This window comes from Merops nubicus, unplaced genomic scaffold, assembly GCF_000691845.1.
Source record: "Merops nubicus isolate BGI_N331 unplaced genomic scaffold, ASM69184v1 scaffold5627, whole genome shotgun sequence".
In the NCBI taxonomy this organism is placed as follows: Eukaryota; Metazoa; Chordata; class Aves; order Coraciiformes; family Meropidae; genus Merops; species Merops nubicus.
The window spans coordinates 12,366-31,258 of NW_008619453.1; the positions used below are offsets into that span (position 1 = coordinate 12,366).

Consider the following 18,893-nt stretch of genomic DNA (forward strand, 5'->3'; position numbering starts at 1 on the left):
GACATCAGAGCCTTAGCAAGCTCTGCAAGGGCACGAACTCCCTGGAGTGAGCTGGTAAGCTGTTAACCTTGCTGTAAATTCTAAGGAAGACGTAGAGGGCAGAGACATTGGCATTTGGACTGCTGCATGTCATTATGATGAAATGGTACTTAGCTGCAGTTCTTTGCATCAGTATCCTCCTGCTGCAGGACTCTAATTGCCCAAATCCTTCCTGAGTGAAGTGCTCTGGAGTGGTACAAAGAGCTCCATTGACTTCAGCTCTGCTCCTTTCTTTGGTGCTCATGAGAACTGTTATCTACTTGGGGGTGTGATGGATGCTGCTATTCCAGTGTGCCTGTCTTACTGTAATGTTACAGGAAACACTTTGCTGTAGCTGTAACTGTGAGGCTGATGTGTCTTTCTCAGAAGGTGCCTGTCTCCTTTGCCACTATTGGTTGCAGTGAGCTCACCTGTGTTGCAGTAAATGCTGGTGACAGAGGTACATGAAAGATGCTTCCAACCAAGCCTGTTTGGATAGGCCTGAACCATCACGTTGCATTTTCCTTGAGAGAGCAGGAAGAGCATGTTTGGTTTGTGAGCCAGTGTGATGCCAGGTTCCCCTGGCTTTAACTTTTGCTCCTCTGACAAATGGAGTATTGACTTGGTGAGGAGACCAGGACAAAGCCCAGGGGCTCTAAGGGTCACACAGGGTGTTCTGCTGTGTGCTTACTGCCTATGTGAATATCCCCAAACCTAACCTGGTTGTGTGCTGCCTTCTTGCCCCCATAATGGCAGGTGGAAAGGCCGATGACATGTTACAGAGCACCAGGCTGGCCTGCTGGCTGAAGGAAGAAATGTTGATCTGTCTGGCCTGTTCTGCACCCAGGCTGTCTTGAGCTGACAGCCTGGTTGGAAGCCCTTGGCACTGTGTGGAGCACCCAGCTGAAGTGGAAGAGGGACTGAGAGCATTGCTAAGCCCACTGAGATTTGGAGAGCAGGTCTTTGTGATCCCTCTTGCCCTCTTACAAACTTACCTGTGGCTTGGTTTTCCAGCTTTGTGAGCAACTCAAGGTACCATAGTTGGCTTTATTTTTTCTTGCCTTTGGCATCAGGCTGTCAGTGGTGGCTTGTGTGATAAATGAAAGCAGCACCACACTGCTTCCATCCGTGGCCCTTCCGGAGGAATCTTTTGAGCACTGTGTTTGTTTGGTTTTTTTTTTTAGCTAAGAAAGTGCTGCCCTCAAAGATAAGATGCAGCACAACTGTCTCTCCAGCAATGGATGATGAATTTGAGCTGCTGCTGGGCCACCAGCACAATTGATGTTTCTGAAGCAGAACTTGAGACTTGCCCAGCCTGCAGAGCTTTACTTCAGGATTACCTGGAGCAGAGACCTCAGCTATGCTGTTAAATCCATCTGTCTTAAGATCCCTGGACCTTGGTGTAGAGTCTTTCACCAGCCTTTCTTGACTGAATGGTTGTTACAAAGGCTGAAAATGGGGTGTCACTGCTAGTAGGAGTTAGATTATTGCTGCAGAAATGCAACTACTATCACAAGAAAAGGGGTGTTTGTGTGAAGGTGTTCTTCAAAGCTTATGGCCCTATCCATTTAAAAGTGCTGGTCTGTGTATGACTGAAGATGGCCTTAGGTTTTATTGCTTTTTTTAAGGGAGCAGTTACCTAAATCCTTGCAAATAAGGGCCTTGGTCCACTGTAAGCAATAATCTGCCCATGCATGAAGAGTGAAGGCTGAAGGAATGGTAGATGCCCACCTGGAGAAGACCATCATTCTACTAAACGAATATAAACTGTGGTCAGCTAGAGACTGAATGTTTTACATTAACCTGAAGGAAACTACCTTGTTTAACCTCAACAAAAATATGCTTTGGGAGTGATTTGGTTTATTCATCTTGGCATTTGCAGTGATAGTATAGATGTCACACATTCCTGACAGATACATCTAACTTTTGAGTCTCCAGTGCTAGAGAGAGACCTTTTTTTTTGGAGGGGGGAGTAGGGGTGGGGCAGGGGGGTAGCCCCAGCAACCTACCCCATTGCTGTGAAGGTTTCCCCTGTTGTAGTCACATGTGCTGTGGCTGCATGAAGGCCATCCCAGAATAAAGTCAGTTCTATAGGGCTTCCTGGGTGTGTTCACACTGCGTGGAAGTTCAGCCAGAGTGTGGATGGCTGTCTACTAAATGAATGACAACATTCTCTCATCTGCAGTTTAGTTTTTGAAAAAACAGGTACACAACTGGATAGCAATAAATTCAGTCAACACAGGTTTCTTCATCGCTTTGGAGCATCTTTTTTGGGGAGGAAATCAACCTTGTGCTTTGAGAGAAGAGCTGTGTGGTGACTCTGTACAGCTGTTCTCCACTTCAGTTTTGGCCTTGGCATAAGGAGAAACTTGTGGTAGATCCCCTGTAAGTCAAGCCCTTATGGGGTAAGGTGAGTCAGTGACAGAGAGCAACAAGGACATTCACTTTATGTAACCAAGGCATTATCCAGACCTCGAAATAGCATCTCAGCATCTGCAAATAAAAGGGGAATTGGTGATGAAGTTCAAGTGACTGCTGGTTGGTCTATGCTGCGAGAGAACAGCATTGTTTTGTCTGCCCCCTTTATCCTAGGAGAAATACTGTTTGCTAAGTAATCATAACTTAGTGGGAAGCCCATATAAGGGTTTTCCCCTGCCCAGGAGATCTCTCTTCAGCCCCTACTCTTTCTGCATGGTTTCACTAAATCACCCAGGAATAGCTAGATGGCTGTGTGTGGTCCAGCTCCCTTCAGACAGGAGCTGGCCCTGGATGCATGAGAGGTGCTGTTTTGCTTGTATTGAAAACTTTACCTCACCCCAGCTGGCTGTCTTCAGAGGAAGCTTATACATCTATGAGAATATGGCAGACCTGGCCTGAAGTTCACTACACAGCTAGAGATGGCCAAGAATCACCTGCAGTTATTGGGTACCCCAAAGGAATTGGGCACATACCTGTTGCAGGTTTTTCTTTTTCTGGAAGTGGCAGCTGTCCAGGTTGGAGTGCTCCCTCTTCTCACACACGGTGCGTCCAATTTCCACATGAAGCATGTATTTCAGCCCTCTGACAAGCTAGAGAAAGTAGTTTCCCCCTTTAAAGTAAGGGCAGGGAAAAGAGATGCCAAAGTTTTGGCTAGGTATGGAGTGCTAGATGTGTGAGTTCTGTGTGGTGTTATAGCTTGAAGTGTTTTGTGTTGAATTACTGGGGGGGAGAGGAGGGGAATGGGACAGAGGGACATGCTCTGTTTATCTTTAGGCATGCATATATCAGTCTTGAGGAGGATCAGGTCTCCCATCTCTTGGGTGTTCTACAGGAGGGTCAATGGATAAATGGTTTGGAGGACCACGAGAAGTCTGGGATCTTCTTACCTGTACCATGGCTTTGTTAATTTGGGATTCCTTAAACAGAAAAAGATCATTGGAACTGTTGTTGTATCTGTAAACCCCAAAGCGAGCCGCCTTGCGGACACCAGGGTTGTTGGTGTTGATGGGGACAGGGAAGCCAGGTTTCGCCGTCGGGTGAGCTGGTGGTACCTGTATAGCTGAAACAACACAAAACGTGAGTGCTGGACACATCGGGTGCCCGAAACGGTGGGAGCTTCAGCCCTCTGAACCTGTGCTAAGCCTTCTTATTGTCCAGTGCACTTCAGAAGGACTCTGCTCACATGCGTTATAAAGTAATTTTCCTTTGTATCTTTGAAATGGTGAAACAATCCTGTGGAACGAAGTGATATAAAAAGACACTAACAGAAGCGGTAGCAGAGCTCAGATTGACCTAGGAGAAGCCAGAGTGTCATGAGTAGCTGGCCTGGCCTGCAGTGGGGTGGTAGATCTCAGTGCACAGGGGTTTTCCTGAGATTTTTCTTTGGTAGGGAAATGCCAGTGGAGCAGGAGACTCCCCCAGAAGCCAGCAGCTTTCAGAGAAGGGGCTGATGAGGCCTGGGCAGTGCCAGGGCTACAGTGACCACCTCCACACCTATAAAGGAAGCCTCTAAGGCCTCTAAGCTCTGCACCCACCATGACTGTGTCAGCCTCCCAGCTGGAGCTCCAGTGGGAACTTGCAGCCACCCGGGCGTCAGGCTGCGGGCTCTGCCCGGCTCTCACACCAGTGCAGAAGGGCAGCAGTGAGCTGTGGGAGGTGTGCCCAGGTAGGGGAACTCCTCTGCTTAATAGCAGAACCCTGGGAGGAGCTGAAGAAGCATCAGGGAGTGTGAGGTTGATCACTGGAATCCCATCCTGCCTTCCCGAGACAGGCTCAACAGTCAGGCAGGACACAGAGCACAGAGGATTCCCTTCCCCATCTCCCTCTGACCAAACAGAGTGACCAGAAGGAGAGGGGACAATGGCAGCAAGTTCCTGCCCAGCACAGCAGGCATGGCCCATCAGCAACAGCCCCACCTTCCCACGTGCTCTTGGGTAACAGGTATGAGGCCCTGTGGAACCTAATAATAATGAGGATGATGATTCATCAAGCTTAGGAGTGTCACCAAAATTAAGTCGGCCTGCACCCTGCATCAAAACTACTTCTGCAAATCAAGAAAGACATGTCATTGTCATAGGTGACTCCCTTCTGAAAGGAACAGCAGGCCCAACATGCAGGCCAGACACACTTTTTAGGGGAGTCTGCTGCCTCCCTGGGGCCCAGGTTAAAGGTGTGGTGAGAAAATTTCCTACCCTGGTGGATCATTATCCATAATGACTTTTCAGGTAGGCACTGACCTGTTTAGGAAACTAGTTGCCAGGGTCCTTTGGGAAGTAGTCCTGAAGGGCAAAGGAGTCCAGGAAGGATGGACATTCCTCAAGAGGGAAGTGTTTAAGGTGTAGGAGCAGGCTATCCCAGTGTGCTGTAGGATGAACTGATGGGGAAGAAGACGGCCTGGCTGAACAGAGAGCTTTGGCTGGAACTCAGGAGGAAAATGAATGTCTACGGCCTGTGGAAGATAGGACAGGCCACTCAGGAAGACTGCAAAGATTCCATAGGGCTATGCAGGCAGAAAATTAGAAAGGCCAAAGCCCAACTAGAACTTAATCTGGCTACTGCCAGAAAAGACAATAAAAAGTGTTTCTATAAATACATTAACAGCAAGATGAGGACTATGGAAAGCCACCATCTATTTGGTGCAGGGGGAGGGAAATACAGTGACCAAGGATGAGGAAGAAGGTTAGGTACTGAACACTACCTTTGCTTCAGTCTTGAATAATAAGACCAGTTGTTCTCTGAGTGCCCAGACCCCTGAGCTGGAAGACAGGAATAAGGAGAAGAATGAAGCCCCCATAGTCCAAGAGGAAATGGTCAGGCACCTACTACACACACAAGTCAATGGGTCTGGATGGGATCCATGCAAGGGCACTGAGGGAGCTGTTGGGAGTGCTCACCAAGCCACTTTCCATCATTTCTCAGCAGACCTACCTGTGCAGTAGATGGCTGTTGGAGTTCACACTGTGTGCACAAATGTGCACACAGAGCTTGCACTAAATTTGCTGTGAAAGTCAAGCTTTTTCTCACCTCCATTTTTTTTTTTTTTTTTTTTCCACAGCTATATCTCTCACTATCAGCCAAGCACAGAGCATAGACTGTTTAAACCAGTTTGTACCAAGAAACCTGAGTAGAGGAGAGAGTGGCAACCTGGTGGCCCAGAGCAAGGTGGGTATAAAATCTACTGAGCCCTTGTGGAAGAACTTTATCATCCTATTGTCCTCTGGCAATCCAGAATCCTCAAGTCTAGGATTTGGTTTTCTTTTTATGCTTTGAATTTTATTCAGGGTGATCACTGCATGGTAAACACATTGGTCTGAAGTCACTTTTGCTATTTGCAATAGTTTGTACCAATGTGTTTCTAAAACCCAGAAACTCTGGTGTGAGAGTTCTGGTTCTGTAGTTCTGTTTTATCTTTTCACCACAACCTTTGCTGACAGCTTCTTCCCTAACCTGGCCCCCGAAGGCCTTTACTTGAAAAAGTTGAATGTGTGTGAAGTGATGGCCTGGCTCCAGGAACAAAAGCAGAATGGTCCTGAGGATCAGATAACAGCATGGGTCTCTAGGCATACCAGTATTGGTGAAACACTTGTCTTCCAGGCCTGGGTGGGAGCAGAAGCACTGCATGACTTGGCCAGGCACCTACAATACCCAGGGGTTCAGATGATATGATCTCATGACCTGGAAAAATGGCTTTTACTGCTCTACAGGGAGGTTCTTAGGGCCAGACCATTTGTACTTCAGACTCCATCCTTGGCTCTGAGTTTGGAAATGTGAAGAAAGAGGGGAAAAATCTGTCTTGCCTCTTCCTTCTGTTGGACGGTAGTAGGGTAAAGTCGTTTGTTGCTCTGAGTTAACAGACAACTGCCTGTTATTAAGCAAGAGAGGGCTGTTCCTGCAGAGATGAGTCAAATATTGCATTAAGAGGCTCTCTTGTGCCTTCCTCATTGAAGAATAATTTTGGGGCCCTGTTTGTTCAGTATGAGAGAGCAATCCTATGGATGTTCTCTCCCAGCTTGCAGTGAAGCAAATAAGCAGATTGCAACAGGTTGATTTTTATCATGAGATACTTTCAAAACTTCCTCTCCATTACTAGGAGCAAGGCTAGGCTTTATCTTTACGTTTAAGGCGCAGCAGAGTTCCTGCTTTGCCTCTGCAACCCCCCAAGGAAACCACAACAGAAACAGAAAGCTGCTGGCTGACCATCATCCCCGAGTGCATTAGTACTTTCTGTGTATGGGAGCCCAAGTAAAACTGAAGCAGAACTAAAACCTTCAGAGAGAAAACACTCCTGTCTGCAGCTTCCCTTCTAAACACTTGAGGCCAGCTGCAATCAAGAGTTTCCTCGCTCAGCAAAGAAAGAAATGATGCGGAGTAATGTTTCATTACAGCCAGGTAATCGGCACTCAAGTGCCCATCTGTGCTCAGCAGTCAAATTGTTACCCGCAGTCTTTAGATTTAATAACCAAGGTCATGCAGAGTTTAAACACTGACAAATAAGTTAAAACATAAGTTGACTTTAAAACCCTTAGATGGTGTCCCTGGATAACCTAGTTCCTTACAAGGGGAGAAGGTCTTTTAAGCAGTTGGATTTTCAGCTGCGGTCTGAGCCCCACGGTGCTGAGCCAGCACGGGCAGTTGGAGAAGGGCTGTTACTTACTAGTGCGTCAGAAAGTGGCACTCTCAGGACCTAAAGGACGAGGAAAACAGAAATTATGTTCCACTCTTACTACCTGAAGTCCTAGCGAAGCTCCAGAGCGCCAGACAGCAGAGCGCGGCACGGCTGCAGGAGAAGTTCGCTGCCATCTCCGCCGCTTCGGAAGAGGAGCCCGCCAGCCACGGGAGTCACTGCCCTGCTTCCTGCAGGGCAAGACCTGCCTCTTTCACTGCTCTCATTGGCTGGGACGAGAGACAAAACCACCACCTTACACTCCATGAATCATCACAGCTCAGATGCAGCCTGTCTCCTGCTACTGACTGTTGGTGATGGTAGTGCCCGTCCTACACCAGATGGGGACTTTTGCTTCATGGTCCTCAGGGGTTATGCAGAAGCATGGGCAGATCTGTGTGATGTAACACTGGAAAGTTGTGTGGGGGTGAGGAGAATAAGAGTCCTGTGCTTTAAGATTCATGGGGAAATGTAATCCCTAAAAAATGGGCAGTGAGCCCTGGGGATGTTGTTCTTGACTTGTATATAGGTGTCTGTGTGAGGAGAAGCCTGACAAGACAAGATGGGCCCAGTGTCTTGCTTCCCGTGATGTGGAGGTGCATGAGACAAGGAAGTTTTAGGGGTACCGACCTGAGGGGGTGTTTGAAGCAGAGGAAGAGGATTTTGGTTTTGGTGGCAGAAGAGAAAACTGTGCCTCACATTTACAGAAGGTGTTTTGACAACAGGAAGGGGCTGTGTTAGGCTCAGAGGAGGTGAGATTTTCTCTAGGTGCTTTCCATAGAACAAGAGAAACATGGGGAGAAGGGTAGTTTGTCTCTCTGTGGCTTGCAGAGCTTTTCCGCTCTGGGGTTGGATTCCTCAGGATCAGTGCTTGGTTTCAGAGAGGTCCTCTCCAGACAGCGTTGACCCATGCTGAGAAGCTTGCAAGGCTGGGTAAAGGGCTTGGTTGCCAGACCTCATGATGCATCTGGAATAACCAGCTGCCAGATTCAGGAGATGAACTGATGTCTCACTGAAGGGTTGAGAGTGGTGGACATCAGTCTGTGTACATGCATTTGTTTCAGGTGAGCAGGAAGGTGATGGTTGCTTTTCACTTGCCCCAGCAATGAATGTGCTCCTTTCTGAGCAAAGATGTCTTGTTGCCTGAAGGAAGATCCTAACACAGGACAGCGTGGGTGGTGCATAAGACACTAGAGGAAACGAATCTTTGTGTTTCCTTGTTGGAAGGGATTAGGTAAACCCCCTGTTGAAACATCCCACCAAGAAGGAACAGGGCAAGCATGGTGAGTCACACTGATCACCAGTCTTATTTGCACAGACCTTCTGAATCAGACTCCAAAGCTTGCAGAAAACACTGACAGAGAATGAGAGAGACTATATTGGGGTTTCCCCCCCATACCCCCCTATTTTTTAGAGCTCACACAGTGGCCTGTCCTTCAACTGTGGCACAGGTAGGGACTAAATCAGGTATCTTCAGCCCTCCATTTCTCCTAAAGAAATGTGCTCTACAGTTCCTACCTCACTGAGAGACTTTGAGGGTAGGTGTCTTTGTAAGTCTAGCTGAGTCCTCCAACATACAAGAAAGGGGTGGTTGGGATCATCATCAGCATATCCCAGCACATCTCCTGTGTGTTGCAACAGCCTGTTTGTCACCCTGCCACGTGATACAGCAGAACGAGGTTCAGCCTTCTTGCAGGACATCCATCTCTTCTCTCTGCTTCACGGTGAACTCATAGTCTTTTGATTTGAATCAAAAGGGGCTCTGGGTGAGGGATTTGGATCTTTCTAAAGGGTAGGTTCTTTCCTTGCTTAAAACAAGCGCCTTGGGACACCAGTAGCAGCCCTTTGATACGGCTTGGTGCGAGGGCTGACGATGACTAATGAAGGCAGAGAGGATGGTGAGATGCTGGAGTTGCAGGGCCAGCTCTGTTGACACTAGAGGGTACCAGAAGGTGCTCCACTGTGCTGGAGCCCAAGCTTGTCTTGTCCAATCACCCACAGAGCATCTCGAGCGGCTGCTGCTGTGTTACTGCTGACCTGAGGGCTGGGGAGATTGGGGTGCCCATGTGTGGAGCCCCTTTGGTACAGAAGCCAAAGGCAAGTGCAAACCTTGGGTGGGGCTGAGTTGTCCCCTGTAGAGCAGGGACAGGCCCCAGGGACAGTGGCCCTGTTTCAGCCTCATCCAAAACTCGCGATGCCTCAGGCACTCTCCTTGCCTGGGAGGCTGGCTGTGGTCTTGAAGGACCAGCTCTTGGACATCTGATGGCTGGTAGAGAGGAGTGTGCGCTGGCTGTCGGGGTACAAACCTGACTTGTACTGCCTTCTGCTGGCTTGCTGTGGTGGCATCTGTGCTGCCACAGACTTTCTCCTGGGGAGCTCATGGCCAGCTCTAGGACCTGCTCTTTCCTGAAGAGCACTGTTTCACTGTTCACAGGGTTTATAAAAACAGACAGTGACTTCAAGAAAGCAGCATGGATCTGCAGAGAGCACATTTTTTTCTGCCTTCTTCCCTATCCCCTTCTTTCCATTAAATTGCTCATTTACAACTCTTGCAAATAAATTTCTCCTTTTTCTAGTGACCCTTAGATGATTCTGTTCAGGAAGTTTCTCCAGTTCTTTTCTCCTAGGAAGTAACAGTGTGGTCACTAATGAGTAGTAGTATTACTGCTACTTATTACTTTTCTGTGGTAATTTTTGTGCCATGGAGGAACCTGTGACTGGAGACTTGGAACTGTTTCCCTTTGCCCTGTCTCATTCTAACCAGGTTCCATCTCCCAGAACACTGGTCTGTAAGCGAAATCTGTCTGCAGGAGGAGTGGAGCAGCATCATGTCTCACCTGACATCCAACCATGGAAAATAAGTCAGAATCTCTTCTTGTTGGAGCTCCCTCAGGGTCCCTGATGGGAATTTCACCCACTTTCACTAGAACATGTGTAGACCACCTCCTCTACACCAGCACAGGACACGTGGGGTACTCCATGATGTAGTTTCCTCTCTCTAAATTTTCCACTGTGTGACTGGTCCTTGTGTGAGCAGAAATCCTGAACAGGGAGAAGATGAGAGTAAGTGGGCAAGGAGAGGCTCACTGATTATCCCAGGATAAACAGAGCATTTGATTTAAGCAAATAACTAGCATCAACTCAGTCTAAATCAAGAGTGTGATCCTTCTGAATTAACCTGGGTTAAACAGATCTTAAAAGACTTGTGAAGAACCCTCATGTATATTTTTGTGAGTAAGGAGTGTTTATTGCAAGACATGGAGTATCAGTTCTGCTCTCATTTCTGCAAGGAAATGTGCAGAAATTTCTGCACCTCTCACCACTGGACTGGGTTACTAGTGGCTTTGGAAGCAGTGTGCAACTGCAAAGACTTTTTGATTAAAATAAAAATAAATATATCCATATTTTATTATTCATAAATCAAAGATGTAATTATGTCCTCTTTTTCTACTGAAGGAACCAAAACCCACAGTACCAGCAATTTGATTTTCATGACATTTGGTGCAAGAAGTGGACTTCTTCAGCATCACTTTTTGCTTCTTTGGCCACACAGCACAACCCAGCAGCTGCCACTGTGGCTTCCTGGAATAATGCCAGTGGAGTCTCTGAGGGATCATGCTGGAATTACAGCCCTGTAAATGCAATCAGCTTCTATATCCCTGCACCCACAATATTTCCTTTCCAGTTCTGACTCCGTTTTTGCAGTTCACCAAGCAAATCAGTGGGGGAATTTAAGAAAAATTAATCTCATTACCTTTTCTAGGGACTTGGAGGGCGACTGGCATGTGTTTGAATTGCACTTTCAAAAGTTTTAATTAAGACACATTTACCAGTGTCAGTAGTCGTGGTTTTTTTCTTTTAATCTTTCTTACATTTTCCAGGCCTTCATCTGATCCCCAGGACTGCTAATTTAGTTGGCTTTGCTTTAATGAAGGATCTGACAAAAGGAAGCTTTTTTGGCTCTCAGTTGAAATAAAGAAATTGCCACATTTCAGCTTTTGGTAGACTAGTACACAGGAAAACGTGTTACTTTGGCAGAGTGGCAATGGCAGATTTTAAGCCTTTAAGGTGAAAGAGCTGGCCATGATGTCTTCTCCCACACTGGAGACCTTCAGGTAATTTGGCATTTCTCTTCCAAGATGTCCTGGAAATGAATCCACTGTGTATTTGCCAGCCTGCACTGGACCTGTGGAAATGGTGCAGCATGTTTTGAGGACTCGAGACCGGTTGGTCCCTTGTCCAGGTCTCTGCTGGGTTTCCCCACTCTGTTTGCACTCACCTTCCATCTGCTGGTGTTTTTAGTGCTCACCCCCATATTTCATCATTCTCTCCAGACAGAGTGGGTGCTTTTGACAAGAGAATGGTTAGTGCTGTGCTCTGGTTTAAGACCCAGGTGTTGGAAGGTGGTGTTGAAAGGCAGGGTCCCTGTGCCTTGCTGTATGCCTAACTCAGGAACATGATTGGCAGGAATGATTGCTCCTAGGGCAGAGGGGCTTACTGAAGACAGAACGTGCTGCGCTCACTGCCTCTTTTTAAATAAGATGATTCCCTCCTCTTTTGCGGGGGAAAACGACTGACTTCATAGCTCTGAATGCACCGAAAGCATTTGCCATGGTGTCCTGTGGGCAAGGACATGGGGAAGCTGCAGAGTCAGAGCTGCTAAACAGGCACCCAGGTGGCCAAAGCAGGGGTTGCAGGGGAGGCTGTTTCAGGCTGGCAGCCGGCAGGGATGGCCTTTCAGATGAACACTGTTTTCTGTATTCAGGCTGAGTCTTGGCACAAGCCACAAAAAAAGCAAGTGTAAGACAGACTGAGGCACATTGGTGCTGCAATGTGTGCCCGTGCCTGCAATGCAGCATGTGCTGCAGCTCTCCCAGTATGAAGTGGGACAAATAGCTGTGTTTAAAAATCCTGTTCAGAGCTCCGTGGAGCTTCTCTATCTGGCAGGTACACTGGCACTCAGCACTGCTGAGAGTTGGATCTGGCAGCTGCAGCCTGCCTCTCCTGTGCCGTGTTCCCTTCTACCTCCACTGCCAGCCCTTTCCTGGTGCTTCACACCCGTGAGTAGCAACCATAAGCTGATTCGAGGTGGGATCAAGCTGTGATTTCATATGCAGGTGGCAACACTAACATGTGCAAAGTGCTCCCCAGGCTAGGAGGATGGTGTTGGAAGTGCTCCCCCACAGAGAGCAGGAAATTGTTGTGTTCCTGAATCTAATTTAAACTAAGCAGAGCAGTGTCCATTACATGAATGCACTAGGCAGAGGGTTAGCTTTGCACTGAGCCTCTCCTGTGAGAGGTACATGTGGGTACCAGGCTCAGGGCAGCAAATGAAACCCCTCTCCCTTCCCAGTTGGTTTGCACCTCGCTGCAGTTTGGGCAGTGGCCAAAAAGCCACACAAGTGTTATCTAGTGAAATCAATCACTATAGAACTGCCTTAACCCCATTTTTCAGTAACAAAAGTAAAGAATCAATCAGGGCTCAATTATCTTTTTTTTTGCCTTATCTTTTAATAAAATTATCTTCTCTTTGATTGTAACAGGAGCCATGTCACAGCAATTAGCTTCCTTGCCCTTCCACTCCCCCTGAAAGGTAGCACGTGCATTTTCTTGCATTCATTTTTTTTTCCCTTTAACAGTGGATAATCAGCTTAATAGAAAAAAGATTGCCCTTACAGTACAACAGAAGTGTAATGAAGAGAAATCTGCCTTGAGGGAAAAAAAAAGAAAGAAAAAAGTGTGGCTCATGTATGGTAAAATTGTTGGTTCTCCGTGATGGTGTTGGGAGAGTCTGGGGGGTGCGTGTGAATCAACATCTTTCCCTGAACAAGAGCACTGTGGGGTTGCTGATACAGCCTCTGCTGCCCACTGCCTATAAAAGTGGGAGACAGAAAAGAGTTTGAGGAAGTTTTGATCATTGGCACTGAGCTAAAGCATCGATGCCCTTCTCTGCAGACAGAAGGGAGTTCTCAAAAACAGGTCCACCTGGGATGAACAGAACAGCACCTGTCTCATTAGTGCCAAGGATGGAATAGCTGTGCTCAAGTTTTATAAAATAATCCAGAAATGACACTAGCCTCCATGCTTCAGAGCACTGTGGGAGCAGAGCAGTGGTAGTCAGTGAACAGCATGAGGCTTGGTTACCCAGTCTCCAGTTTCTGTGGGATTTCTGCACTTTTGGAAGGAGAAAGTGCTGCTCACTATTGTAGGCTGGAATAATGAATTTAGTCAGGCTGGAGACACTGATTGGGAATTTTCTTTGGAAAATAGTTTTTTGTAATAACAAAAATGTATTAATGCGAAAGAGCCTTTCCAGGTACCTTAGATGATTGGTTTTGTCCTCTTTTGCACCACAAATATAAAATCAGAGAAAAACAGCGTGCTTTGGATTGTGCTGCCATTAAACAGGGCTGCTGTAGGGCATCAAGGGAGCTGTGTTGAGATGTGCTGTGTGCAGGATAGTGGAGAAAGAGCAGCCCATGTGGGAGGGGGTAAAGCTGTGTATCAACTTTGACCTCCCTCTGGAGCTGTCTCAGTTGCCAATTTAAAATGAGGTGCCCATAGTGGTACCTCACTTTGCAGTGTGTGTCCTGGGTGCAGCCAATGTCTGTTGCTTCCTCCCAGGCCCATGGCCAGAGCCCTTGACCTGGATCAAGGACATCTGTTTTGTACAAGACCAATGTGGTGGGAACCTATGTGTCAGTGGTGGGTGTTATCGCCCTATGGTCCTTCATATTGGCTTTGCTGGGCTGTGTCTGAGAATGAAAGGTGCTAAAAACTGAGGAGTCATTTCCAGCAATGAGAGCAAAGCTGCAGAAGGGGAACAAACCTCCTTGAAGCTCACCCTTTCTAACCTCCTAAACAGCTGAGGTGTTCGAGTCTTCCCACATCTTTCTCTTTCTTCAGACTGCTGACCTTTCTGAGACAGTGGGCTGTCAGAGTTAGAGAATTTCAGCAGAATATCAGTGAGCTGCTTTCTCTGTCGAAACCAGCTTTTCCACACAGAATGTAATTACTTTGTCACAAGCTGCCTGGGAAGACCCATTGCCAGGATGAGTAATGCACCAAGGGATAATGCAGTTGAGGCACTGCAGAGTTTCTGCGTGAGACAGAAAGAGCTGGAGAATTTCAAGTGAACACTGAGGTAAGAGAAAAATACCCTGGATGCTCAGGGAGGTTGCTTTTCTCCATGCCACTGGCAGAGCAGGAAGGTGCAACTACCAATTTGTCCAGCAATACCTTGGGGAATAAAAAACAAAATAACACAAACGTGGAGGTTTACAGGGTAGGTTTACAAGCATTAAGGAGGCAAGAGTCACTTTGGCCTGTGGAAATACTAACGTCTTTTGCATAGGTAACCTCATCCTGTAGAATGTGTATGGCTTTACCTGTTGAGGGGCCTCATTAATTAACTTGAACACATGCTTTCTTGTCAAGGGCTGCTTACTTGTAGGAAGACATAATTCAGAAATTCAAGGAAACAAGACATTTGCATGAAAACTCAGGGAAGCATTTGTGTCACTGAAAAGCTGGGAACATTTATCTTTTCTCCCTTGTGTGAATGTATTTTTCTTTGTACAACAGCAAGGTAAGAAGTAAAAGGTGGAGTAGAGCTGAACTTAGAGTCTGTAAGCTGCACTCCTGCACTGAATGGGGCTGAGGGTCCAGGATCCTGTGTGCTCCATGCCAGAATATGAACAGGGGTTCCCCTTGGGGGAATCTTGGTAAAAGATTATGGATGACTTTGGAGCAGGCAGAGCTTGGAACAGAAGGCTTGACCCTTTTAGGATTCAGCTAGAAGCAAAGGAGTTAATCTCCCTCCTGGCATGGAATGGGAGCTGCAATGTTCACAAAAGCACTTGGGTGCAAAGCCCAAGATGAACCTCCTGTTGACAAAAATGCAGTTTCCATCCTAGAGCTTCCTTTACATCTAATTAGTGTCAAATGGTAAATAATCTCTAATAGCTTAGTGTATTTGCTGGACCTCAGCTCTGGGACCACACTGCTAAACTCTGCAGACACTGCAAGAAAGCCAGTCAGTCACTAGGAGAGTTTTCTCTTGATTTACAGAGCCTGTGACCTGTAAGTCAGCAGCTATTTAATTATCTTTATTGTCTGTCTTCTGCAGATCAGTTTAAATGGGAGTAGCAACTGAGCACTGAAAACGAGTTAATGAAAGGCTCTTGGATGCATGTGTGAACAGGAAATCTTTGTGCTTTGTTTTGGATTTGTTTCATTTTGCTATGCAGAAAGTGCAGCTATTAGTGAGGAGCTTTTCGGGATTGAACAGCCATCTGTGGAAATATTGGGATGCCTTGTGTGTCAGTCCTATCACACACAAAACCCCATCCAGAGGCCTGAGCTCTGTTATTAGCAGTTGCAGACAGTGTGAACACAACTGCTGATTGCCCTGGCACTTGATTAGGCTTGAAAACCTTCTCCCAAGTGATATCCAGGCAATATCCAGGCAGTATATGAATGACTGTGTGACAGGGTGTCAGAGATATCTCTTGGGCTGGAGTAAGTGTGTGCTGGGGAATGGCAGTGAACCCTATCCCTGACTCAGCTCACCTAGAAGGGGTGAAGCCAAGCCATCACCACTTGGGCTGGGAAGGCCAACAATGAGCCTGCCCTCCTGAGTCAGGGAGGGCAGAGGTGCAGGTTACTGTCACCAGCAAGGGCCAAGCAAGGAAAAAAGGGACCTAGAGAAATACGGAGACTGAGCAAACACTGGATCCAGCTAGGAGGAATTATAAACCTGGTGGGTGTGGGCTTTCCCCATGGTGTGGGCACTGGGGCCAAGTCAGATCCTGGAATCAGAGGCAGTGGGCAAGTACTTACCCATCTGGTCTGACTGCTGAAAATAAATGGGAGGAAAGGCAATTCTCCACACTCATCTGGGAAACCAAGCCAGGGCCAGCTGGGTCTGAAAGTAGTCTGAGCAAACAGGATGAACGTTTCCCATACCTGTATCTCCTGTCTGCTCTTACTCCCCTAAGAAAGTCAGAGCCAGGGGCTCTCCCCAACTCCTCTCTCTCTTCCCACGTTCTCTGACCGTCCAGTGAGGAGCAGGGGTATGAGCTGCTCCAAAACCAAGCAAGGGCCAGCTGGGTCTGAAAGGAGTGCTTGCACCAGTGCTCTGAGCAAACAGGATGAACGTTTCCCATACCTGTATCTCCTGTCTGCTCTTACTCCCCTAAGAAAGTCAGAGCCAGGGGCTCTCCCCAACTCCTCTCTCTCTTCCCACATTCTCTGACCCTCCAGTGAGGAGCAGGGGTATGAGCTGCTCCACTTCAGTGGAGCAAGGGAAGCAGGGGTGCTTTTGCAAACAGGGAGTTTTGTACACACAGAGTCAGACTGCACAAAAACCAGCTGCAAAATAACCTCAAGAAAATCTGCATGATGCTGTGAGTAGGAATAGGGGAATATGCTGATTTAGAGAAGAAATCGGAGGTTAGATCCACAGGGCAGAGAATGTGTCACTGCTGGTGGGAGAGCTGGAGTGTACCTGTGGACCTTCTGAGACTGATGTTCTTGGGAGGTGGCCAGCTCTTCTAAAAATGCCTGGTTGGATCACTGGAGAGCAGTGAGGGAAGGGTTACAGAGATGCTGTATCCCATGAGTGTCTATGTCTGGCAGTTGTGCAGTAAGGACCTGACAGGGTTGGTGCACAAGCTATGGAAGTCTGTGGAAGGGGTAGCAGTGGAGCTGTGTGGTGCCAGTCCCAGCAGGATTTGGCCGTTTGGCAAAGTCAGCAAAATCAACCTGGAAATAGAATGTAGATTTTTAAGAGCTAGGGTAATCAGCCATTGAGACTGATTGCCAAGGGATGGGATTCTTCATCACGGTGAGTATTCAAATTAAGGGGACATGTCTTTAACAACCTGCAGGCACCCATGGCAGGAGAATTTTGGGACTTCATGCAAGGGCACTAGATACAAGGGGACCAAGCAGTCAGTCTGTGTGTATGTGTAGGGAGTGCTGTATCTCTTCAGCAGTGTTCCTAGGACAGAGTCTGTCTCAGGTTGGATATATGTAGAAGAGAAAGGACAACAGGGCCAAGAAGGTGAGGAAGCCGAGCAGCGAGAATTTAACAAATCAGCTGAAGACCTGCACACCAGGCAGCCCCAGGGCCACATCCCTGGATGAGCTGGGTGGGAGCAAGGACAGAGGAGGCTGTCAGCAGAGTTAACAGAGCAATGTGACTAATGCATTGTCCAATTCCTCACCTGAACTCTGTATTTCAGGAAAAATAATTTTTGTTCTGGACAAAATTAAGACTTCTCTTGAACCTGCTGTGCAATGAAGATAAAGGCATCTCCCACTCCCAGCTGAGGGCCTGAGACAGTGTTTGCCAGATTCATTGAAAGTCATAATTATCCAGCAAATGGCTTAATGTGGCCTTTGAATAGGATGGGTGGGCACAAGGTCAGTCAAAGGGGCAGGTGTAAGGTCATCTGTGCAACCTTTGGTTTTGGATAGTTCTTCATTTTTTAAAGACATCTTTATACTGGAAGCTCTTTTATGTGTCTTTTGTAAGCTACTGCACTGCCACAGCTAACCAGGAAACCATTCTTCTTTTAGAGAAATATTTACCTCATATTTCCACAGTAGTCAGGTGAGGTTTTCAGAGAGTACAAATTCAGAGATAACTTGCAGGAACTGTCATTTAAAATTTCCCAGCTTTTAGGTGCTCTTTGTTTTTTAATTATTTCTACAACATTTTAGCAATATGTATATTAAAAGAACCCACACAGGGTTTGAAGCTGGCATTGGAAGCTGGAAATGGTCTGGGTTGCACCATATGGAACCATACCACTGCTTTGGTTCACATGACTGGTTACAGTGAAGTGCCCACAGGCAGTAAGTCAGTGACAAAGGTGCAAGAGTGCTTTTACACCAGGACAGTTGATTTGGCCTCTTGAAGAGAGAGGGACTCATATACCCCTGGAAGTACTGTTGGGCTTGATAACCTTGTCCACCCTTCAGGGGCATCCCACATGAATTAGCCTCAGGCAAAGCAAAGAGCTTTGACCTGTGACAAGGATTCATAGCCAAAGCCTGGGTAGAGCAGTGAAAAGAGCATCTGTAGATTTTTGATAAAACCTGTTGTCTGTAAAGCATAAAGTTTAACAGAAGGTAGCTCTCCAACAGGATCTTTCATCTTTCCCAGCCTCGTGTCCTTATTTAATGGGTAGTCATCTCTGATCTATATGCATGGTGCTGCTTGCTGAACTGTTTTGCTATCTGTACAGGAGCCTCTGTACTTAGAGGTGTTCACTTTCAGCTTCAGTTTTCATGTCTTATTTGAGCTCAGCTTGTTCCTGACTACATCATTAAAAAGAAAGATAAAGGTTTTTTTCCCACCTCTTCTCCTTAAACTTCTGTATTGCTGCATTTTCTGCTGCACTGTCCTGGATTTGGCTAAAATAGTGTTAATTTTCACTAGAAGTGGAACTGAACCAGTCGATAGGTTATTGGCTACCATGCTGATGTCATGCCTGTGACAGAAGGGCCGGGGGTCAGGCAGTCCAGGGTTATGATGCCATTGCTGATTGTTGTTACAGTTGTTTATTGCTCCTTTTGTATTGTTGTATTAAATTCTCCTTATCTAAACCCACAGGTTTTTTTTTTCTCCCTTTTCTCCTTCCCATTTGCAGGGTGGGGAGGTAAATGAGCAGTCATGTGATGCTCAGCTCCCAGTCCATTCCCCAATAAGTCCATGAGGTACTAT

The 18,893-nt window shown here is 47.0% G+C and overlaps 1 protein-coding gene across 1 annotated transcript; it reads right to left on the reverse strand.

The window, feature by feature from the left end:
• Positions 1–2,433: 2,433 nt before the first annotated feature.
• Positions 2,434–7,296, reverse strand: CST7 (cystatin F (leukocystatin)). Its single transcript, XM_008943780.1, has 4 exons — positions 7,221–7,296; positions 3,384–3,556; positions 2,970–3,086; positions 2,434–2,511 (listed from the first exon to the last, which is right to left on the reverse strand). The coding sequence occupies exons 1-4, from the start codon at positions 7,294–7,296 to the stop codon at positions 2,434–2,436; spliced, it is 444 nt and encodes a 147-aa protein (XP_008942028.1).
• Positions 7,297–18,893: the final 11,597 nt, after the last annotated feature.

Coding starts and splice junctions, on each gene's coding strand:
- CST7 (XM_008943780.1), bottom strand. CDS start 7,296: ATGGCAGCGAACTTCTCCTGCAGCCGTGCCGCGCTCTGCTGTCTGGCG. Junction 3,557..7,220: donor CTTCGCTAGGACTTCAGGTA/GTAAGAGTGGAA, acceptor GTGTTGTTTCAG/CTATACAGGTACCACCAGCT. Junction 2,512..2,969: donor AAAAGAAAAACCTGCAACAG/GTATGTGCCCAA, acceptor TTTTATTTGCAG/ATGCTGAGATGCTATTTCGA.